The sequence below is a fragment of the Triturus cristatus genome, chromosome 10 (genome assembly GCF_964204655.1).
Source record: "Triturus cristatus chromosome 10, aTriCri1.1, whole genome shotgun sequence".
NCBI lineage: Eukaryota > Metazoa > Chordata > Amphibia > Caudata > Salamandridae > Triturus > Triturus cristatus.
This window is the reverse complement of record NC_140593.1, coordinates 862,099,594-862,125,123: the sequence shown is the minus strand read 5'-3', so window position 1 is coordinate 862,125,123 and position 25,530 is coordinate 862,099,594. Positions and strand designations below refer to the sequence as shown.

At 44.7% G+C, this 25,530-nt stretch overlaps 1 protein-coding gene across 2 annotated transcripts in view; it reads left to right on the top strand.

The window, feature by feature from the left end:
* The window catches only part of AOC1 (amine oxidase copper containing 1), a 176,732-nt gene that overhangs the window by 91,329 nt on the left and 59,873 nt on the right, over positions 1 to 25,530 (top strand). For both annotated transcript variants that reach the window (XM_085628488.1, XM_085628487.1), the window contains one exon: positions 7,009 to 7,297. In XM_085628488.1, coding sequence (XP_085484614.1) covers positions 7,009 to 7,297 — 289 coding nt within the window. The remainder of the gene's footprint in view (positions 1 to 7,008; positions 7,298 to 25,530) is intronic.

The window sequence follows — 25,530 nt, the reverse complement described above, 5'->3', positions numbered from 1 at the left end:
TAACAGTCAATGCATCTATTGGGTACGACCACATTGCAAAAGATAATCCTGGGCTTTATAGGTGAGGGCAAAATGTAACCATCTAAGAGCAAGTGAAATGTTCCTTTCCAAGCAACCTGATGTCATTTTCATAAATACACAGTATCTATAATAAAAGAAAAGGTAGGGCACAAAAGGAGGGAGGTGTACTGCATTATTTGGTCGCGGGCTTTTGGCCTTTGAACCTCCCTAATGCAGTAGAGACTATGGGGCTTATTTATGAGCCCTTGCAGCACTTTTACACCCCCGGTCCATGACTTTGACGCACTGGTAGCGTAAATAATGCACCACGTTGAGCCATATTTACAAAGTGATGCATCCAGGCATATGCGTTACTTTGTAAACCCCTGCACTATATTATATCTGCGTCAGGCACAATGAATCCAGGGTGGGCGTTACCCCATAAGAAAGCCTCATAAAAGTGGCATAGTGAAATCTATCAGGGGATTAACAGTGCCACAGCGGGAACGACCATCAGATTTGAGCAGTTACGAGTCATGCTGCGACTCGCATGACTCGTGGGTGGGGGGGGGTCGCACTGGGGTTCACGCGTGGGGGGGTTAAAAAATAATTTAAAAACGTACCTTACCGGATCCCGCGCCACCTCCGCTCATGGCCGGGTCCTGCATTCAGCAGTAACAGTAAGCATGCATCCTCCCTTCCCTTCCCTAAGCCAATCACAAAGCTGCAATGGCAGAGTTGTGATTAGTGCGGACAGCGCCCAGCCGGGCGCCTGTAGGAAGGCCATTTTATCTATTTAGGCTGCATGCAGCCTACTTAGAGAAAAATTAGAGTGTGCTTGACTGGGCCGGACCAAACAGTCAGGGCCCACAACAGTGGGCAAGCCACTACTCTCGGACCCGCCCGCCCCAACCAGGCATACCCTCCCGCCCACCCCCAACCAGGCATACCCTGCCTTCTGCTTTCTCGCAGCATGAGAAGCAGAAACATAAAATGGTATTTAAAATATCGTTTTATGTTTTTGCTTCTCGCACTGAGAGAAAGCAGTAGGGCGACGCTCCTCCGCCCTAATGGATGAGCCGACCCTGGGTTTAAGGTTTGCTCTGGTGGAGTGTAAACCAGTGGTGGAATGACACATTTACCTGAGCAGGAATGCCAGCATTTAACAAGGTGTTACAGCTCGACAGAGACCCAAAGTCCACCGTAATTTGTTGGTTTGGTCGCTGTCTGTGGAACAGGGGCAGCTAAAGTCTAGGCCTGACTTCTCAATTTGATCAATAAACGAAATAAGCAGCTTTTCGTGATGATAACCAAATGTTTTTCGTTCTGCGAAAACTCCATGCATTTCATCTGTGTGCGCATGAAGGACAGCGTTTGTCACTCTCGGATCGAAACCTTTTCTGAAGGGGGCTCATTCACACTAAAGGGATCCCTTGGGGAACAGGGAGGTCGCGTATGCTACCTAGAACCAATACAGCATAATATATTGGTATTTAATTAAGTGAGTGTTGTAGTCCTTGCTATCTGTGACCTTGGGAATTGTTTATTCTCCAAAAAGAAATAAAAGGAGGAACTGAGCTATCTTTCTTCCAGCCGGGAAGCTGTGTGAGGGGCACATTCACCGGCCCAACTCACACTGTGTGGTTCCACAGCTCTGGTGGATTGTGGGAAGCCCAGGCATGTTTGAGCTTCTCCAAGGTCTGCCTTCGGAGCTCCGCCCTGCGCTAGTTGGCATTATCAGGATACACTCTGTTCACCCTCCATCCATACTGTCCTGTTGTAGCAAGAAGGCTCACACTGGAAATGACACCAACATAGGGTTCTGCATTGGCAGTGACTTCTCACGCTACACTCAAACCTGTGTCTTCTCACCCTACAGTCTCACATTGGGGTTCACTCAGCACTCACAGTCATTGCCCCCACAAAAATCACGGGGTGCTCAAGCTACCCGCATACACACAGAGTCATACTCTGCAGTGTTCGCACTGCTCACTGGGACTGCTCATGGTGCATGGCATACACTGCACTCACACCAAAGTCTCATTAAGCACTCTGGGCCCATAGTGCATTCTTGGCACTCTTCACTCTGGATTCACTCTGCACAGTCCCACTGAACCGATAATGGTTAGCCACACTGCCCTCTTCTGCTATGCTGCCAGTACATTCACACTCACATAACCCAGCATGCTCTGGCTAGTGTGCTTTGCTAGCATTAGCCAAGATTTTTTTAAAAATAAAATATATGTACTGTGCCTACTGAGAGGGGTGTTCAGTCAACCCTTTTCACCCATTGGTCTGCTGCAGCGTCATTCATATTTTTCCTTCACCCATCACAGCATACAGCATGATGCCACTGGTGTAACTGTGAGTGACAGCAATTTGGTCTTACACAATGTGCACATCTACTCAATAAGTCATCCCATTCAGCAGCAGGTACTACTGGCCCACTGTGGCCTTTTGGATAATATCCGGCAGACAACGCTTGCCTTCATGCAATGTGTGTGCCTTCATGAAACCATGGTCAGCACTGGAAAAGGTGAAAGATCACTCACCCCCAGACCTATTGGCTTAGCTAATGCAGAATTCAATTAGGGCCGTTCACCTCTGTTCTTTGGGGGCCTTCATACTACTGAATTAAACTGCAGGTCACTGGGCAGGTGCTGAGGGCGGGACACTAAGAACTCAGCAGTGCGCCCTAATAACATTCAATAAAATATTGCCCAACCAGTACTTTAAAAAGGAAAACGTACTTTAATCTGCACAGCTAAATACTACAATTGAAACGTCAAATTACAAAGCTTATGCCGGTTGCATTTGCTATATGCTTTTCACGTACCCTACACTAGGCGTACTGTATTAAACATATCCTCCTCACAGCAGAAAGATGCCTGTCAGTGCCTACTGCCTTTGTTATTGGTTTTTACACCGTGTAATGATGCCTGCCTGATGTGTCTGAAAATGTGCCTTTCACAAGGCAAAGATGCCTTCCCTTTGCATATGAAGTATACAAAACAGTAATTAATGGAATGTCTAAACTAATTTCAGCTACATTTAATTACTCAGGCCGCATCCCAGTCCACCGTTATTTGCTCACCATGCCACCTCAGTTTGGACCCAGCTAAGTGCAAATCGGTCTTGACCCTGCTCCAATGAGAACAGTGCATGCGCACTGCGAAGCCAGGTCCTCTCTAAATCTGCACACAATCAACCCAGGACCAGTTTTGCTCTTGTTTGGGTTCATCAGCCGGGTATAGCTTGGCCAAGTGGCACAGTATGAATGGGACCCACATCTGGGGATATGCATCCCACTTAGGGTGTGACACGTGTTCTGGTTCAGGGTGGACTGTTCCCACTGGATAAGGGTCAAGACTGATTTGCATATGATAGGTACCAAACTCAGTTGGCATGGTGGGCAAAAAAACAATGGGCTAAGAAGTGACCCTGAGTAATTACCATCGGGTAAGATCAATTCAAGCATCCCATTCATCACTTTTTTGTATAATCCTCTTGGACTTTTCATAATATAAAACGCCCAACCGATTGGAGTTCACATTGACTTTTCAAACAAAAGCACCCATCTGCTGCATTGTATACACTGTATATTGTCTACTCTGTTTAGCATCGCTTTTTCATAACATACAAACCTAGGCTGTATGTCAGAATATCTAGAATATAAAAATCATCAGACCATGAATGTTATGCAAACCCTCAAACTTTGCCTAAAATCATGCATTTTCCTCATATTTCTGTGAGAGAAAGTTCTAAAATCTGTGAGGATCTTCAAATTTCCTACCCCACTGTGTTCCCAAACCTCCCCCAATAACAACTGTACCCCATTTATGTGGCTGGGCCCAGCTCCTTTAACAGGAACAGAACAAATCAAGGAGCATATGAAGACTAGATTAAGTTTGTATGGTCACAATTTTCACCGGTTCCTGTTGCAGGCGCTCGGCCCAGCCATACAGGTAGGGCCAACTGGTTTAACTTTAAATCAGTGTAATAACGCGCACCGTTCATCAGTGATTGAAACAAAAAGTGCAGACCACACAAAGGAAACTCTTCAATTCTTTCTGAAATAATATGTCAAATAGGAAAGCAGCCTGATGCAAGTCCAGGAATTATTTTCTCTGGCAATCAGGGGTGTAGCAAAGGCACCTGTAGCCCCTGCCACTCAGATGTGCTCACAGTTTGCTGGACTGTGTTCAATGAAACCTCTTAACTATCAGCAAGGGCAATTGGATGGTGCAAAATGTGCTTACAACAGGCCACATATGACATGCACAGTGTTGAAGGTGATTCAAGTCCTGCTCATCTCTGTGGAATCTCTGCAGAATCCAAGTCCAAAGCAGGAGTTTTCTTTACAGGGTCATTTCCCCGTCACCCACTCAGCCACAGAAAGTGCCTTCTCTACACAAGGCAGACAACAGAACTACTGTCAAAACTCTACCAATGCACCAGCACATCTGCACAGCACTGACACTCTCCTGTCCTGGGACAGACTGCATATTAGCAGCACAGGTCCTCAGCAACAGACCATGCATGTTGACCACCAGCACTTTCCAGTCACCCAAGCCCGCAGACTCTTTCAGGGTGTCAGTGTACCACTGCAGGAGTCACAGTGCCTACTCCTTAATAGGTCAATACAGTAAGGCTCCCAAAGGGGGATGCACCATATTCTCCCCCCACTTGTCCAGGTCTCAATAAGGGGACTTGCCCCACTCTTCCTGTAGAGAAATCAGTGAACGTTAGACATATATGCCAGGAGTGGGCACATCCACTAACCTCATGGCAGAAGTCAAACATCAGAGCTGACCCTTCCTGTTCTTTTCCAAGATTCCCTGTAGGTCTTCTCTCTTTTCAGTTTTATCTGTCTGTGCAGGAACTTTTTATGGGCAGTTTAGTTTCCAAACACATGGCCATATTAATTCTTTTTCAGTTCACCCTGTCCTCAAATCTAACAAAAAGATTAGTTGATACCTCATCTCTATATGTCAATGGTAATACAAATGGGCAATATAACTTTTGACGAAATGCCATGGGCTTGATGACTAGTCCAACAGAGGTGAAGGACCCCAATTTACATATACACATTAGCAAAGCCAGTCGATCTGGGGGTGAGTAATCTTTCATATTTTCCAGTGCTGACCATGATTTTATGAAGGCACACACATTGCATTGTCTGCAGGATATTATCCAAAAGGCCACAGTGTGCCAGGAGTCCCTGCTGCTAAATGGGATTACTTATTGAGCAGATGTGCACATTGTGTAAGAGCAAAATGCTGTCACTCACAGTCAGTTAAGCCAGTGGCATCATGCTGTATGCTGTGATGGGTGAAGGCAAATTTGAATGACATCCAAGCAAAGTCAAACCATGAAATACATATGAACGTCAATGGTTGTAGGGTGCTGACCCAAACTCATGTTATACGGTTCCCACTAAAAAGGTAGGACTGCGTGTTAGGACAACAGGACTGCAGAATGTAGGGACTGATACCATCTACACCATCAGAGACTGTCAGCCTAATCTCTAGCTAGCTCACAGTGCCTCACCTGAACCCCTAACATTCCTGGGGTGGCAGGTAATTTTGGCAACCTCGAACATGACACTCTGATTCCAAGGGAACCGTGTAAACAGATCTTACCTCTTTCATTGTATACTCATGCATGCCCTTGGTAAACATGAGAAAGATACAAATAAAGTGTTCAATACATTTCTTAAAACAATCTTAATCTTGTATAAAGAGAAAGAGCTGTGATTATTAGGCAGATAAAACAAAGCAAAGTAACCAGCATTATGAACATGATGAAAAGAATGAACAGTCCAAACATGGCAGTCTAATTTCTATATGTATTCCTACCTATCACTATTACTACTCTGAGAGTATAGTGGCTGCACCCTCTACTTGATCTCTGAGGTTAGCATGAGACCCGTACCTGGATGACCTGGCCTGAAGTAGGATTGGCAATCCTTCTCTGCAGGAAGGAAAATCATTGCCAGAAGAGCTGCATGTTGAACACAGCAGTCGTTCCAGGAAAGTCGTGAACGGAGTGCCCCTCTGACCCGTTAAAGGACATCACACTGTTTATATATTAAAACTACTGCGTTAGAGATACAGCTCTGATGCAATGATGTGTCTAGATGTTAAAAACTGTCTCTGAATGGACCATGCAAGCACTAGGATAACTTTTTCTGTGTTCCTAGCCTCGAACGAAGTGTACTGATTGTGTAGCAGGAAAGGCTTTTTGAAAACAAGAAGCATGTACTGTGTTTTCTTAGAATATTATCGTGCTAGCAAAACATGTAAAAGTAATATAACTAAAACAATGTCTACTAAAATGTGTAAAATGGCAAACTAAAATGTGTAACCATAGCTGGTCCAAGAGGGCCTCATTACACCCTCCCCTTCACAGTAAAAAGACTAAGCTTCTATATAAAACGATACTAAAAAAGGCCAAACCATATACCAAAAAAATTGTCACGTTCACAAGGCAAGCAAACAGAAGCCATTTGGGGTGAATTATAATGTTCTCTATATACATGTTTTTGTAGTTTTTTTTAAGAATCGGTGACAAGATCAGAGTGCCAAATGGGTAAGGCAGAATTGCTTCCTTCCCTCCTTTTCCAAGAAATTGCTGGAGGAAAACAGTAAAAGCTATCATGGAATTTTCATTTAAACTAGAGGGAATAAAACGGGCAATCTCAGAGAACACATCCCTTCTAAGCCAAACCCCCAGCACACCTACTGTGAACTGAAATCCATTGACCTTATAAGTGTTCCCTCTAAATTCTCCCTCGCCAAGTGCCAATTCTCCATCCAGTCACTGTACTGCTAACTCTTTGTTAGACTACTTCACCCGGGCAAATCGATTGGAGCCATTTGTTAAATCATTGATCTATAGCTCACTTTTAATTAATTTATAAATGCATCACAGAGATAGATAGCCCTCACGCATCACAAGTTATAGTGTAGGTTGGTTGCAAATAAACTGTTTATTCATTCTGTGCAGGTGCAGAGAACAGCTTTGAAACGGTGGATCTGGAGTACGAGAACATCACCAACCCCTGGAGCCCAGGCTACAGAATCATCCAGCCAAAACTTAAGCGCACGCAGCGTTTGACCGAGCGTGAGGCCGCCTTTCCCTTTGGGAAACCAATGCCCAAGTACTTTACCTTTAACAACCCAAACAAGCAGAACCGCTGGGGTGCACAAAGGAGTTACCGGATCCAGTACAATTCCCATGGGGACAAAGTTCTCCCCAGGGGTTGGAGAGAGGAAAATGGTATCTCGTGGTCACGGTAAGGACACAGGTTTGATATGATGGCACTTGGTAAGGGCTCCTCAAAAATATTGCTTCTATTTCAGATCAGCCTGTTTAGTTGGGAACTTCTAGGTGGGCACGCCTACAACTGTCCAGTTGTAGAGACCAGTTCCATGGACTAATGTTGAATTCTGGAGTCCATACTTTGACTTTTATGTCCTGGTCTAAAGGTCATATCAGTAGTGATATCTTGTTCTAGGAATCAGTCCACAGATCATTGATGAGGCACCTGGATTTGCTTCCCATACAAGGGCACAGTTATGTTGCACATGCTGGAGATAGCACAGCACAAAGCACTAAGGGGCCCATTTTGAGATAGATGATCTCCAGAAGGGGAGATATTGGGCTCAGAGTTACCGATTCCGTCTGATAGCTCCACTCCATTTACCAGTCATCATGTGTTTCGGTACCCAGAATTGGGACTAATTTGCACGACCTGGAATTACTGCATCAATTACCACATACGATTTATGATTCCTGCATCTTTCCCATGCACATGTTCCTCTTGCTTCCAGCAGAAAAACAAAGTGCATTTAGTTTCACCAGGTGTGGGAAGGCATCTGGCAAAACTCTGGGTAGCGCGGGTCTTTATCCCTTGGATGTACCCCTGTACAGGACTCGCTCGGAAAATGCGCCTACTTGATGGCTCACCTGCTTCCCATTGTGTTTGCATGCAGGTGGCTGCCACCACTTGAAGGGCCCAGAAGTCACAGCCAACTTATTTTCTTGTGTGAGCTTACAGAACCCACTTCAAGGGGGAAGTGTGAAAAGTTCTCATCTTCTGACATCAACAGATCAGCCCTTGATGGAGTCTGAGTAGGGCTTCCTGGGTGACACTGAGCAGTTTCTGAAATCCTCCGCGGCCACTTCAAAGACTCCTGTAGATGTCAGGAAGACACAATAAATTTGTATCTTTAGATGCGCGGTTCACATTTACAGCACCTTAGTGGACTGCTTTTCCCATGCACTTGATTCAGTAACATGAAGTATGCACATGGACAACAGGATTCCTACATAAAAGACTACTTCCCAGGCACAGTTTGAAATTCCCCCTAAACATTGGATGGGAACACACAGTACACCACCTCTGCTGAATTAAAGTAAAGAGAAATACCTTGTGTAACCCCAAAGTACACAGATATCACAGAAGAGTATGGAAGCACTTGACCCTCACGTTAATACTGCCCTTTGGCTTGAATTCTGTGTTCAGCTCAAGAGGTTAAAACTTGTTTATTGTTTACTCTTTAGAAGGCTGTGATGACAGAGCAGTGTGGATATTAAATTAGATTTATTTTAAATACACCCCCAGCTAGCATAACACAATAGCCTTGAAGTCCAAACAGCAATTGTCTGAACTTTCTTCTAGGTCTCCTGATTATAATGTCAGAATGCTCTCATCTTAGCTTCCACTGTACTTCTTTCTCACACCTACGTCATATAATAGCACCCCCCCTTTCAGAGTAACATAATAATATTCAGGTGCCTTGTAATGAAGAACATATTTGCTAAAGTTTCTCTCTAATGTACGATATATAATACCAGTTCCATGTTCATCCTCCATGCTGTGGCATACAGGCTCCAAGGTTTTGACAATATCTCCTGCCCCTAACTCCATCCTCATTCTCCATGTGTATTAGAAAATTTGCTTTTGGGGCAGTCATTATGGGATTAAACATTTGGAAGTTTAATTAGCTTCCAATATCCCTATCTTACAGAAAAATGTATGTCACATTTCAGCAGAATGGTTACTACAATGGTGAACTACTGACAGAGCAGAATCATAATGCTTATTATTTTAAATAAAGATAGGGTTTCTAATTTGGGTTGAAACATGTGACCTTGCACCCTGGTCAAAGGGTGCCTCTGTTGCATGCAGGATTGTTTGGGTGCAAAAAGGGACAACTTCCTGCAGAATAACAATCCTATGAGGCATTTTCCTCATTCTGTGTGTACTGCAGAACGCAGCACACATAGAAAGAGAAACAATGAAGCAAAATAAACATATATTTCTCCCTGTTACACCTCACCTCCGGGCGTATGGATTTGGTGTTTCCCCAGGTTTGCATGATTTTATAAATGTGGGGCAGCATCTAAATCCATGGACACTGCATGGGAAAAACTACTGCAACGCCCATCTAACGGCTACCACGTGCAGAGTAAGGCGACACAGCGATTTGCGCTGCATTGTCTTAATCAAGATCTATGAGGCCACTCAAAGCCACGCAGGGTGGCTTTGAGCGGCTTAACAAATCGGATTAAGAGCCCTGCATCACGTATGTACCACTGTACATGGTGCAAAAGTGATGCAAGGCTCTCATAAATAAGCCCCTATGTGCAGTTGTCATACACACACCGGCACTGGTCATATGGACCATTTATTTTTGACTGGAAACATAAAAAAGAAGCTAAGATTAGCAAAACATTTATATTTTTAGTGAAACCAATTTGGCTCCACACAAACGACAGAGAGGATGGCATACAAACCATGAAGGTTTAATTATCAAATTTAGTCAAGGTTGCAAGTCAATCAATCAATGAATCAGTTTATCAAGGAAGCATATATCATTCGGTCATACAGTCTAAATTTGTACATTATGATATGGAAGATGCAAAATATAACAATATGCAGCGCATAAAACAGGAAATAATTGGTTCTATAAAGAAACTTCCCTAATCTAAATAAGGCGTCAAAAGTGACAAGGGAAAAACTCTTGAGTGGAAGGTGTCTGTATCAGATGAACCACAGTAAGGTTCAGGGGAAAGGTGCACAGATGGTCAAGAATGAAGCTCAAAAACTTGGTTAGGGGAAATTAACAGAGTTCCTGAAAGGTCTTCCCTCAGCGAAGTTAGGACAGGATCTGCCAAACTATTTTAAGAAAACAAGCAATCAATATGAAATAGTAGGTTCTGGAAACGTCAGCAAACCAACTCCCTCGGGATGAGCCAATCAGGATACACTGTCTCCTGGGAGCAGGCAAACTCCCTAAGTTCTCATCGTCGAACAAAGAAGAACAAAACTGCATGGCTTCGAAAGTTACGATGGTCTGGTCTTCCTGGTACAGGAGACTCTCTCCCATGCCTTCGCACTGCACGCCCACAGCCAAGTTTCAATTAGTGCTCTCTTGTTTAACAGTTTCATAGTTTAAACAACTAACAAACATTGATAAGGCACCTGCAGGGGAAAGGAAACGTGAGTGCTTACAGTGCATTTTATGAAGAAACAATTCGAGTAGCTTGGGCCTAGTCACAGTCAGGTCAACTTTAAGTGAGAAAAATGGCAGTCGAATGAATACGGTTGGCACAATTATGAAAATCCATTCCCTCTGGTTTGATTGTATAAATGTGACTACTGCTACTACCTGTTAATGTAGCCACTAATTATTACTCTGATTAATACATTGCACACAGAGTAATTACTTTATCACACAGGTGAATATAATCATCAATAAATGTATAGAGCACTAAATTGCACAGTTTCAATCCCTCTGTGGATGGCTAGAATTTTCACCACACAAAACGGATCGGCATTCTAAGAATACCTTCAAAGACTAGTTATTCGTTGCTGTTAACGTTTGGACTTTTCTAATTCACTCAGCTCTTCATGCTTCTCCTCCAACTCAACTTCATCTCTTAAATACCTCACCATAGCAAACAGACAAATCAAGCAAACAGCAACAATCAATATAGGCCTCAAGATAGCAGCTAGAAGTCCACTACCAATATTGCTCGGCCAACTACTTATAGCAGAACATCTCTTTCCAACTGCTTCCCAAGCAACTGTTGCTTCCAACTCCTTCAAATCTGTTGCAACTCAAGTGATATTTTTCAAATGTACTCTTATTCCTAACTCTTATTGATTTATAAAGGTGTAACACTGTTGAACTTTCAGCTTTTTGCGAACTCATCCTCTTTCACTAACAAAATATCTAATGGAAGTCTGTTTGGCAAAACCAAAGACCTCAAATCTATCAGTTCAGCATTAATAGTTAGCAAAGCTCTTTCAGTCATTCAAACCAACACCTACTGAAGGAATCATAGAACCAAAATATGTCTCCCACTGTTTGTGTAGCACTACTAATTTTCTTTGTTCTACCAAGAAACCAAACTGCTTGAGCCACCAAACTATCTATATAAAAAATCTTAGGGAGAACAAAATCCAAATATCACATCCCTGCCCTATTTTCAGGCAACTTGGGATAAGCCTGCTATCCACACACATAATAAACTCCAGGAATAACAGGATCCTTTCCTGCAAGCACGTTTGTGTTACCTAGAACTTCAAACTTGTAAGCACACTGTTATGCACCCATAAATTGAGCATTCTCAATCTTATCTTCCCTCCTATTGATACATAACTTTCCCTGGTGTTGACAGTCTAAATTTAATTTAGGATAAACTCCCATCTCTTTGTACTTCTCCTCCTCCCATAGATCTTTCATTACATCCATCCTTCCACGGTTCTATGACATATTTTAGCTCTCCTATTCACCAAATCATCAATTTGGTTCTTCTCAATGGCATTCATGAAACATGTCAGGCTATTTCTGTGAGCTCAGGCAATATCAAGTTTAGTTAGGGACCTAAATAAAATGCCAAAAGTGACACAGCTCCCTCCTTGCAAATATAGTATTCCACCCAACGGGTCAGATGGAACTTTGGCTTAATAAGGCCTTAAGACATACTTTGAGAAATAATATTTAAAATGACCCTGATTATAAAAAAGACTAAGAAGAATACTATAGGAAATACCATAAGTAAGGGGATTGTGATGGTACTCGTATAGCAATTTTAAAAAATGCATTAGAAAAAAAGTCTCCTTCTAAAGCATTCTTATGTAAAATTCTAAGTTTGAGGCTTGTATTGAAGGAACATGGGAAGTGGGTTAAGAGGTTGACCTAATGGGGCCAATGTCAACAGGGGAGCTTAACACTATTAACAAATCAGTTATAAAAATGATGAGGATAATCAAAACAACAGCAAGAAATACTCTACGTTGATTCTTTGAACCGATAACCTGGTTTCTCTATAGTCAGACCGTAAAAGGTTGCAATACGATTTGATGATTACTGCAAATGACTTCTACTTGTACAAAATGGCAAAATTGTTCTTGTTGTGACATGATTATTTTATGTACAGGTGTCTTCATGAGCCTTCCCTAGCCATACTCCATCTTCTTCTAAAATGGCAACCCTACTCTTCTTCAGGACCCTTGGCCCAGAGGAATCTTCAGAATTCATCAAAGTTTAATTTCATCGATACAGTTCTGTTTATAGGGCTTGTAACCAAAAATCCAAGGAATCAACAAATCTTCACTTTGTTAGCCTGATTTACTGTGGTTCTTAAGGCACTGTTTCTTCTCCATCCAAGTCATAAGTGATTGGATCAAATCCACTTTCTGCAAAGTACGTCCATTCAGGAGCTGAGTATCTTCGACTAGGCACCCTCGTTCTCTTCGAATTTCTGACTACTAACTGTTCAACTTCGCTGTCAGTTAGTCCTCTTGGCTCAGTCTCTTCTGTGACATTTTGTGGGATGTGTTCCACAGATAAATATAGTTTCAGTCTCTCACAACTCCTTGGCTTACTCTCCAGGACTAAAGTTGTGGCACTGCTTTTGATGCAGGAGGGCAGTCACATCTTTAACCTAGTGAGAGGCATAACACACCACATCAGCCTGTCCTTTGCAGTCATCAAGATACATACAATCCAAAATATACACAAGCGCATTAGCAGGCACAACAGGCAGCCTCATGACCCATCCCATGAGGATTTTGTGTGGCGATAATCCTTTTCGCCGATCGGGGGTACTTCGGAAACTCATCAACACCAAATGCAAGGCATCCAGCCACTTTAAAGAGGTAAACACACACACTTCTGCCAGGCTGAACTTCAAAGTTCATTTCACTTGTTAGACGATTCCAGATGCTTCTGGTCAGTAGCTAAAGTGCAGTCTCTGTTCAACTTTTAAGGTTACACACATCATTCTCAGAACTTCATTGTTGAAATGAGTTCCACGGTCTGACTCATGAGAAACTGGGAATTCAAACCAAGGTACAAAGAAATAGCTTAGCTACGGCGAGACCATTGTTTCTTCCACTCAGGTGGGCTTCCTCCCAACAGGAGAAAATGCACAGAACAACCAGGACATTTCACAGGCTATTGACTACAGACATTTTGATAAAATCCAACTGAATTCTGTTAAAGGAAGCTCCTGATCTCCCTATGTGACTTTGCGTTACTGTGGTTCTCCTCCCTACATTCAATTGCTGGCATGTAACACAACGGTGACAAAGATTCTCAGCCATTACCCTGAAACAGGGATTAAACCAATTCTGCCTGAGCAGCTTTAGCATGGCGTCTCTATATGTGTGGAACCATGAAAGTGTCTGACCATCAGTGGCAATCTGGCAACACACGTCTCTGATCAGCTGAGACCCAGATCAAATCCTGTCTTACATAGCTCTGACCCAACCCTGCTGTTCTACCTCTGGCACTTCTTCCTGCAGTCTCTTGACTTCTTTCCATGTATGAGCAATGGTCAACATCAAATTAAAGTTGGTCTTCTTTTCAGACTAATTTGAATACTCTCCATTAAATGCACAGGATCCCTGCACACAATACGGAGCAACTTCGTGGGCATACCGATTTCTGGCAACAAAATAATCATTTCCACCCTGTGTGCTGTGCATTTCATCACTTATACTTCACCTTCTAAAGTGCAGACAGAGTAAGCACCTCTAAAATTTCCACCATCATCTTTTAAGCATGAGCCATCCACAAACAATACGTAAGCAGGCTCTGCAAGGGGGTCATCTTTAATATCAGGTCTTGGCTTGGTGCATAGTTCAGTCACAGCAAAACAGTTGTGCTCCCCTCCCCCCCCCCCCATCAATTTCATTTTCTGACAATGGCAACAACATAACAGGATTCAGACTACAACATCTCTTTAGCGTTGCGTTATCTACCACCAGTTTGATCTTCTTATACTTCGTACGGTTTCTAATAGTCAAGGGAGTGGTGAACTATCACTATAAGTGGACAGCACATTACGATGCTCTCACTCTGTTCGATGCTGACACCTACAGCAGCCATAGCCTTTAGGCAACCTGGAAGCACTGCAGCTACTACGTTAGCAGTGGCAGAGACATAGGCCACTGACATTTGGGAATCATCATGTGTCTGTGAAAGCAATGAGTGAGTGTACCGTTTCCCTTTCACTGCAATATAAGATACATTCTTTAGTTGAGCTGGCATTTCTTGACCCGGGGCACGGCAAATACTTTTTCTCAGCTCCATGAAGGTGCTCTTGCTGTTGTTTTCCCATGGTATCAGATCAGACACACCCTTGTGTGTCAACCTCTGTAGAGGTTTCACCGCTAGGGATAAGTTGGGTATCCACTGGTGACCGTAGTTCACAATTTCCAGAAACATCCTGATTTCTCTCTTCATATTGGGAGGGTTAATTTTCAAAATGGCAGAGATTCTTTCTTATTCTTTTCTCAATGTGATGTCCCATATACAGGACTTCTTCTAGCAAAATTGCAGTTTGCGCTAGGACAGTTTGTGTCCATTTTCCTCCAGATGATTTAGTGAGGCAATCATGTTTTACTTACATGCTTCTTGTGATATCGACACCACCAAGTAATCAATGTACTGGACAAGGACTGAGTTACACAGTAATTTCAAGGTCTCCTGATTCTATTTCAAGATCTGGTGGAAAATCGAAGGGCTCTCCGTATATCCTTCTGAAACTCAGCACTATGCAAAATTAGGTTCTAGAAATAGTAGGCAAAGAGAAATTGGCCCTTTTCATGCAATGATATAGAGATTAATGGTTGGCCCAAGTCATCCGCTATGAACCACTGAGATTGACGGAGGATCTGAAACAGTATCACTAGGATTTGGTACCAAATGACAACATGGAACAATGATGTAATTGATCTTTTTACGGTCCGGCGCAATTTAGAAATTGCCACAAGGCTTCTGCAGGCCCATAATAGGAGAATTACATGGACTCCCCAAAATCTCCTTCAGGATTCATTTATCACTGGGGCAATCCCAGCAACCATCTAAGGGATTAGGTTTGTGTGTCTGGGTAAGTTAAATATTTGGTTTCAAAGTGATTTGAACTGGTTTCCACATCTTTTATTAGTCCAATATCCTTGACTCAGAAATCACAGACTTTGGGATTTACGGCATCCTTCAGATCAGGGGCAACTCATCTACAGGTATCATAGGAAATAGCCCAATGCCCATCCCCTGTTTAACTATTTCGAAATCAACATCTTCATCATGAATTAAAAACTTGACACCTCCGGTATATTGTAAATTCTGCAATAATAAATCCCGGGTCAACAAGGCTGAATGGATTTGAATCGCGTACCACAAACTGATGGTCCTCCTCAAAGAAGCCAATCTTTACAGGGATCTTTTTTTGAAAAGGATCTACAAACTGTTTGTTGTCAGTGCCTACAACTTGGATCCGTTTTCCAGAGAGGTGTAGGTGTGATATTTCTATTGTCCTAACAGTGGACCTGGTAGTGCCACTGTCATTCAAAAAGGACACTGGGTGCCATTCACCCTGCCTCCTACTAGTGGACCATTTTGTCTACCTTCTAGCCTGAACCCAGTATGCATTCTTCCTCTCATCTCAGGCCCCAACATTGTGATTGATCAGACCCATAGCCTCCAGAAGTATCAAAGACGAGAAACTGTTGGAAACTGGCTTGATTCTCAAAGGGATTCAGATTAGCTCTTGGGACCTGGTTTGCGTTGAACTTTGGGTTTCCCATACTCTGCATGGCCATTGTGGCTTGGGGAACCTACATCATCGGGGCTTAGGACATATTGGTGTTCTCTGCATCTGTACATTTTGCATCTGTATTGGATTAACACTTTGCATTTGCCTATCACTAGACATCCTATTCAGATTGAGCCTACACTCAGTTTTTAAATGGCCCAATTGGGCAATAATGGCATGGATTTGAGACTGCTGACATCACCACATCTATTCCAGTGTTCAGGTTGATCAAACACCACACCCTCTACCCTGTGGAGCATTGTTCCCACCATGCATTATCTGACATCCACCTTGGAATCAAACTCCTGCATTCCACCACCAGCACTGTTTCCCATATATGGACCATACAGGAATCCCTTTTGTGCAAGTTTTGACTGAGCCAACATAAACTTTTCTTTAAGCCTTTTCTTTTTCATCTCTGACTCATCACTGCAATACTTAGCATATCAAGATATCTCATCCAAAGGCTTAATCTGTGAACACAATGATTACATTTTGTTGCATGTGAAAACTAATCTCCAGACGCAACCCAAAAAAAGAAACTGTGACACAAAGTTGCTCATATCACCTCTTTTGGGGTATTTTGACACAGCTATGCTCCCTAAATACCTAAAATGCTCATAATAGGCATGCACAGACTCCTTAGCCTCCTGAGTAGTCCAGTTTATCTCCAATCAACATCTTTCTGTGGGACCTTACCCTTCAAGAAATTAAGCACTTGTTTCTAGTTCAGCATTACCGAAGAAGATGGCGCATTCGTCTGGGCTACTTTTTGGAGCTCTGCATTCTGCCACTGTTCCAACATCTTTCATGCAGCCCACAAGTCATTAGGTACCGCAATGTTGAAAAAGCATTCAAATCTTCCCATAGAATCTTCTAAATCTTCACAATCGGCTCAACCTGAGTGTACCACAAGTTGGGGTTTACCCTCAATTTTGGGAACTGATTTGTAAATGTGGCAAGATCACATCGACTTCAAAGAACATGCACATATCCCACTCCATGCACGTCTCTTAAAAAGAAGGCACTTGTATCAGTATCATTCTGTGGGGTTGTTTTCCTTGTCCCTCCCAATATCCACTTCCATTTTCCCCTTAAATTCCTTCTTAATCCATCTGTCCCTTATCGTATAAAGATGAATCCATTTTTGTATGCTTTCAATTAATTCCCAAATGTGTATCTTCAACCTAGAAGTCCCCATAGTAGTGATCATTTCTTCATTCATTTAAAAAAAAAAAAAGACTTTTATTAATTTTCATGTGAAAAGCATACACATCTCCGTCGCCCAATGCCTGGACGATAACAAGGATCAAAAAGAAATATCATCAGCAGTTCAACAATCGCAGCCTAGCCCCATATCTACCATTCCATACAATAGTTACATTATCCTACCGCCCTCCATACATGTATCTTTCAACACAACAGAGTGGAACAGCAATCCCCCCACCCACTCCCCCCTCTTATTCAAAAACATCCCCGACAATACCCCCCCAACCACCCACCCAAGCATGTCGCCAGCTACCAAACTATTCACTAAGCCAGATGCGCCTCGCAGTCCATCTCCCACGTTCTCTACCACACGGGACACCGCAGTGAGTCAGGCAAGAGCATCGGGAAAAATCATTGCTCCTGATCCCACGAGCCAGGTAACTCCCCACGCCCCACCCCCGCTCTCGCTGTGAAGTGTCACTCAAGTGCCCCCTGCCACACCCCTCTCCTCCGCACCGTCACCCGGAGGGTGCTTTAGCAACTCCAAAAGTGCCACCCATGCTTGAGCCATTTCCTGAGACTTCTCACTGCCACTACACTGGGCCAGCTGTAGCCTATAATTCCCTTCACTCCCAGCCCACTTCACCATCTCCCTGTTCCACCTCACCAAACTAGGAGCCTGCCTCGCCTTCCAATGGGATGTAATGTCTCGTTTAGCCAGGATCAACCCCAGATCTATAAACCGGCTAGTAACCTTGTTCTTAGCGGTGTGCGGAAACCAATGCAGCAAGCAGAGCCCAGGCGACATCACTAACTCCCTTTCCGTCACAGTCAGCAGGGCAGTCATCACCTCCCGCCAAAAGTCTCCCACCCGCGGGCAGTCCCAGAACATGTGCAGAAGGTTATCCCCACTCTGAGCGCAACGGGGGCATTCACCCGACCCCCCAAAATACTCAGCAATTTTACCGTGGGTGAGATAGGCCCTATGGAAGACATAGAATTGGATAAGTTGAAAACTTGCATTCCGATAACATTTCCACGGCCGCTCCACAATCGCCTCCCAAGCCTTTTCTGCAATGGGTTCCCCTAGATCCGCCTCCCACTTGAGACGCAGTGCTGTCAGCGGTTTGCGCATGTCGCTCGTGATTCGACGATAAAGGCAGGCCACCGCTTTAAACGTGCCCGCCGCCATCACCACATATTGGCAAGTGAGAGACGTATCTGGTTCCCCCAGCCCACTTCGCCAATGCTTCCTAATGGCTGCTGACAGCGCAGGGTGCAAAAGAAAGTCCCCCTGCGGTAGATCATGGCGCTCACAGAGGTCTTGAAAGGGAAGAAGACCACCATCCTCATACAGATCACCTATAGCCATGACTCCCGCTTCCTCCCAGGCCAGCAGCTGACTCCAGTCCCCCCCATGCGGCAACGCCTCACACATCCGCAACGGGATCTCAGGAGCATAAGGGGTCCCCCCATGTGCCCTCCTAATCAACCGTGCCCAACAGTGGCGGATCGTTCCCAACTCCGGCGGCAGGAGGGTACCTCTCAGCGGCGCCCGCAGTAGCACGCAGGACAGAAGGTGCCAACTTGGGTCCGACCCGTCTTGGTCCTCCGGTCGCCTAATGTGACCCGCCACCCATTTCGTGAACCACTGAAGTTGCGCAGCATGATAGTAGGTCTCAAAGTCCGGCAGTTCTAGGCCCCCCTCCGCCCTAGGCCTTTGCAGAGTGACTAACGCCACCCTCCGTCGGCCTGTTCCCCAGAGAAACCCCGTAATCAAAGTGTTCAGCTGCGCAAAGAGCCTGCTCGGAATCCACACGGGGAGGGTCCCAAAATAATAAAGAAACGAGGTAGAATGATCATCTTCACCAGAGCGACCCTGCCAGCTACCGACAGCAGAAGGGTGCCCCAAAACTCAAAGCAGGCCTTTGCTCCTCGCACTGCCAGCCCCACATTACCCTCCAGCAGGTCAGTGGGGTCATGGTAAATCTGTGTCCCCAGATACGGTAAACACCAAGATTCCCATAAGACATCCCCCACCTTCGATTGCTTCTGCGCCCCTGGTCTGGTAGGGAATAGACAGGACTTATTCCAATTCACCCTGATGCCCGCCATCCTCCCCAAGGTCTCCAGCTAGACTTGCGCTCCCCGTAACGCATCCCCAGTATTCGTCAGAAACATAAGGAGATCGTCTGCATACAGCGCAATATGGTTTATTCTTCCCTCTACTACGAGTCCTGGGAAATACCGACCCGACCTGGCGTGCGCAGCCATATGTTCTATTGCCAGAACAAACAACAGGGGGGATAGTGGGCAGCCCTGCCGTGTCCCCCGAGCGACCGTGCAGACGCCAGAGATCAGACCTCCCGTCCTTACCCGTGCAGTGGAAGCACTATAAAGCAACGCCGTCCACTTCATGAAGTTTTCCCCCAGTTCGAACTCTCGCAGGACATTAAAAAGGTAGGGCCATTCCAGGCTATCGAAAGCTTTCTCGATATCAACCGCAAAGACACAGGCCTCTTCCTTGTCGTAGGAGTTAGACCCCAGAATGCACAGGAGTCTGCGGATATTCATTGCAGTATTGCGAGAGGGAATAAACCCGCTCCACATGCGCTTTGTCCGTGTATGCCTTGAAATGAAAGCATCTCAGCCTCTCAAGTTGGACTGCAAAAGCCTCTCGTGCCTCAGGCAGCCCTGTATGTCTGTCCGGGCGCTCTCTCTCCTCCTCTCGCAGCCGTTGCTCTGCTTTCTGCACATCATCCAGCAATACCCTGCGGGTTCCCACCACCTCGCCTATGCATCGCCCTCGAATTACTGCCTTGAACGCATCCCATTCCACCCCCCTAGACGACGCTGTTCCTGTGTTCAGCCTAAAATAGTCATCAATAGCCAACCCAATAGTATCCCGGAACACCGGGTCCTCTAAGGTGTCCGGGCGCAGTCGCCATGTGGGAATGGTGGGACGATCCCGCAGCCAATGCAAGACTGTCAACAGAGGATTATGATCTGACGCTGTCCTAGCTAAATATTCACTATGGACCATTGCCCCGTGGACATCTGGGGAGCTAAGGATCGAGTCCAATCGGACATGTATGGCATGTAACGACGAAAAGTAGGGATAATCCCTATCAGCTGGATGATGCGCTCTCCAGGTATCCGTCAGTCCCCACCGTTGTTGCCACTCCTGTCGCACCCTAGCCAACCGATGAACCGGAGAATCCGGTAGAGGAGGATGGGAACGATCCAACGAGACATCGGTAATACAATTAAAGTTGCCACTCAGGAGCCAGTTTGCCGGAAAGGCGAGCAAAAAAGGAGGCCTGGTCGGAGTTCGGAGCATAGATACTACCTATGACAATATCCCTACCATCTAGCCGCCCCGCAACCACCACATAGCGACCATCCAGGTCTATCATCTGGCCAGTGCACTGAAACGGCACCCCTGCTCTGATCCAAACCAACATACCCCTGGCATATGCCGAATATGCAGAACAGAACATCTGCCCTCTCCAACGCCGCTGCAGTGCTAGCCCCTCCTGCCTGTCCAGGTGCGTTTCCTGCAACAAGGCTATCTGCACCCCCGCTGTCGAAGATAAGCATGAATCGAATGCCGTCGAGTCATGGTGTGCATCCCCCTAATGTTCCACGTTACACACTTTATTCCTGCGGTGGCCGCCATAACACAATGCCATAATCACTGCTCAACTCGCCTCTTGCTGCGACATGCTTGGTCCCACCCTCCCCTCCCCCTACCCCAGCACCCCAACTCCCCAAACTCCCACATCCCAGGACAGGCACCCTAAAACTAGCCCCCATCCAAACAAGCAGAACAGTCAACCTTGCCCTCATGGACAGTGAAGCGTGAGATCATTTCTTCATTCATATGTGTCTTGAAACTCGTCTGCAATTCCTGGCTCTTAGACAAATCAACATTGCATTCCTTTGCTAATCTTTCGTGTCCCTTCACAGCACGTCAAGTGATTTCTTTACTTAAGAATGGTAGCTTATCTTCATGTTACCATCTAAATATCTTGTTTTAAAGTTTCCTTTAATAAGTTTGTCCAATTCCACAACCAGTCTAGAGACATCTAAAGATCTTAAAGTCATTCTAATTAGCGTACAGTCTCCAGCCTCCTCTGTCTCCTTCTTTCCCAAGGAAGTTCCCTCCATTTGGGGTCGTGCTACTAAATCAAAAAAAAACAGTAGCACCCTGAGCAAATGGTATCGTAAACACTAAAGATGGTTCTGGGGTGAAAGTTCCTACCAACGGATTTGGATTCCACACTACTATTTGTGAAGTTTGAGTCATGGGCACCTTAGTGTTAGGGGGGACTAGGCAGTTGCAGCTCAAACTACAGGAACCAAAGTTACTGCAGTCAGAGCAGTCTCAATGGGAGTAGTTGCAGTCTGGGCTGTTATAACTGGAGTCGTCACTACTGGAATTATAATGGCTATGGTGATGGTAATAGGAACTGTCATAATGGGGGCTGTCTGCGTTGGACTTTCACAACTGGGGCTGTTGGGGTTTGCCCTCCACCCTGGGTTTGAGTGTTACTAAAGGGTACAGTCACAACTTTACCATTGTCTGGGAGATCTCCACCAGAAGACTGGACTACATTGTATGGCGATGGTCAGGAGGACAGCAGATCCTCCAGGAAATCATCACTAGAATCCCTATTGGTACTAGATTCAGACTGAACACAGTATCCTTCTCTCCCTGTGCTTTCTTCTTTTTTGGCCTGTCATTCATTAGTACTGGGTAACATTTAGCTTCTTCAACCCTGTTCCTTCACCACACTTGTGTTCAGCATTCCACTTAGATCCATACAACTCTGAACTGTCTTTTTAGCTCGATTCTGATACTTCTCCTTGCCCATCATTCAAATGTCATACTGTGCTGGTCTAGGTGGGGATCTCATGTCATATAACATGACCAAGGACATGCAGTGCATGGGCATGGGAGATATCCTTCTGTACAGGTAGACCCGACCTTTGCTTTTTTTCAAGGCCGTTCAGCTGCGTACCTCTTTGTTCGATGGTGAGAGCATGGGGAGTTTACCTGCTCCCAAGAGACATACCATCCTGATTGGCTCGACTGGAAGGAGTTGGTGTGGAGAACCTTCCAAAATCCTCTATATGGTATTAACTGTGTGTTTTTTTGGAATAGTTTAGCAGATCCTCCCCTGATTTCACTGGGGGAAGACCTTTCCCATACTCTGCTGATTTCCCCTTCCCGAGGTGTTGGGCTTCATGCCCAAACATCTGTTTTGGTTTCCTGAACCTTAATTTGGTTTCTCTGATGCTGACACCTTCCTCTTAGGATTTCCCTTTCCACTTTCAATGCTTTATTTAGCTTAGAGAAGTTTTATTTTGTATTTTGTGCTCTGTACCTCACAATATTTTGGATCTTCTTTTTCATAATATACAAATTCAGATTGAATAACCAAATTGACATTTATATGAATATCTAATAAATTAATTTTCCGATTGATTGGTTTGTAAACTTAATTAATCCTGTTAATAGAACCTTGATAGTTTGGTCCCAATCCTCTCTGTCCTTATTGTGGAACCAAATTGGTTTCACAGAAAACTGAAATGTGTTGCTGATGCTATCTCCTTTCATACACTTCCAGTCGAAAATCCAAGGTCCATATGACCAGTGATGACTCTTGCACAATGACTATACTAGGCCTGGGCGTAGTTCGCGAAGTAGCACTTCGCGAAGCTACGCAAAGTGATGTTCGCACTACGCGAGCTACGCGTAGCACTTCGCGAACTGCGTAGTACCTTGTTCGCACTGTGCCAGATGTCGTTTTCAATGATTGCACAGTGCGGACAAGCAAACGGCACTGTGCAATCATTGAAAATGGCATCTTGCACAGTGCAAGCTGTAGTTTTCTGCTGCTCGAGTAGATTTTTACTCGAGCTTCAGCTTTCTCAACGCGAACTGGTAGTTTCTCATCGCGAGCGGTCGCGAGCATACGCGACCACTCGCAATGAGAAACCTGACCTCCTCGCGTTGGGAATCTCGCCGGGAGGTTTATTTTCCATGCTCGTGATCGCCAACTTGAAGTTGCTGATCGCGAACAAGGAAAAAGTCTCGCCGGGATGTCATTTTGCTTGCTCGCAGTCGCCAACTTGACGTTGAGGACCGCGAGCAAGCAAAAAATGACCGCAGCACCACGCAACACTACGCTACACGTGTTCGCACTGTGCTACGTGCAGTTTGCGTAGTGCGAAGTAGCGCAAACTTCGCAAACTACGCGAGCGTAGCGTAGTGCTTCGCCCAGGCTTAGACTATACTCAGGGCCACTGGAATTGTGCTATACTGTGGCTGCTGTATTTTTCACATCATAATAGATTTGCCACATAATTCACTATCTGCGGCATACTCTGTAGATTATACAAAAAAATGTTTTTTAGCTCAAATGATCAACAGTTACTAAAAAAACAATTGCAACATATGTTCAGACACAGTGGACGATCAGTTGTAAAGAATAATTGCTTATTTTTCAGTTGCTTATTTCTATATTTGGTTGTTAAACTGGTACTAATGAGGTGAAAACTTTGCCCAGGCAGTACTACTCTGCGTAAGACTGATAAAATAATGAAGTAATACAATTTAAAAAAGTGACGCATTTTGCCACATAATTTGAATTTCTTGCCGCACAATTTAGTCAATCTTACCACATCATTTGGTGTTCCCCTGCCGCATAATTCCAGTGGCCCTGACTATACTAAACTCCTAGGAAATAGAGAAATCTGCCCGATCACACTGAAACAACCTTGAACGACCTTGGAAAACTTCTGACTTCCCTATCTTTCCCTCTGTTTGTTTGACTATGCAAATAACCTTGATAAGCATGCGTTCTCTGTCCTAGGAGTCCATTGCTCTCGATCTTGGCTCACAGTATCTAAAACTATACCTACATGTATTAAATCTGCTTTTCCATCAACATATTCCCACTGAAGACTCGTCCCTAAGTATTAAATCGGAAATGAGTAGTGAACGTTGAGCTATCGACAGTGAAGGAGGAGCAATCCGATGGTAGCTTGTTGAACTTTTCTTTTAGACCCTAGATCATGATTTCAGTTTTGTCAGTATTTAATTTCACCCAGTTGCCAGCTATGTGTTGTGGCAAGGGTAGTTTATTCTGCCGAAATGTCCCATTAGACGTTCTCAGGCAGCTGAAAGAAAATGTATGCCAATAAACAGTAGTGAACCCTGCAGGGGTTTGATGCCAATAAACAGTAGTGAACCCTGCAGGGGTTTGATGCCAATAAACAGTAGTGAACCCTGCAGGGGTTTGATGCCAATAAACAGTAGTGAACCCTGCAGGGTTTTGATGCCAATAAACAGTAGTGAACCCTGTAGGGGTTTGACGCCAATAAACAGTAGTGAACCCTGCAGGGTTTTGATGCCAATAAACAGTAGTGAACCCTGTAGGGGTTTGACGCTAATAAACAGTAGTGAACCCTGCAGGGTTTTGATGCCAATAAACAGTAGTGAACCCTGCAGGGTTTTGATGCCAATAAACAGTAGTGAACCCTGTAGGGGTTTGACGCTAATAAACAGTAGTGAACCCTGCAGGGTTTTGATGCCAATAAACAGTAGTGAACCCTGTAGGGGTTTGACGCTAATAAACAGTAGTGAACCCTGCAGGGTTTTGAAGCCAATAAACAGTAGTGAACCCTGTAGGGGTTTGACGCCAATAAACAGTAGTGAACCCTGCAGGGTTTTGATGCCAATAAACAGTAGTGAACCCTGTAGGGGTTTGACGCCAATAAACAGTAGTGAACCCTGCAGGGTTTTGACGCCAATAAACAGTAGTGAACCCTGCAGGGGTTTGACGCCAATAAACAGAAGTGAACCCTGCAGGGGATTCACGCCAATAAACAGTAGTGAACCCTGCAGGGGATTCACGCCAATAAACAGTAGTGAACCCTGCAGGGTTTTGACGCCAATAAACAGTAGTGAACCCTGCAGGGGTTTGACGCCAATAAACAGAAGTGAACCCTGCAGGGGATTCACGCCAATAAACAGTAGTGAACCCTGCAGGGGATTCACGCCAATAAACAGCAGTGAACCCTGAAGGGGTTTGACGCCAATAAACTGTAGTGAACCCTGCAGGGGTTTCACATCAATGTAAATGTAAATGTAAATGTGCAGATATTTATATAGCGCAAATCACCAACCGGTCT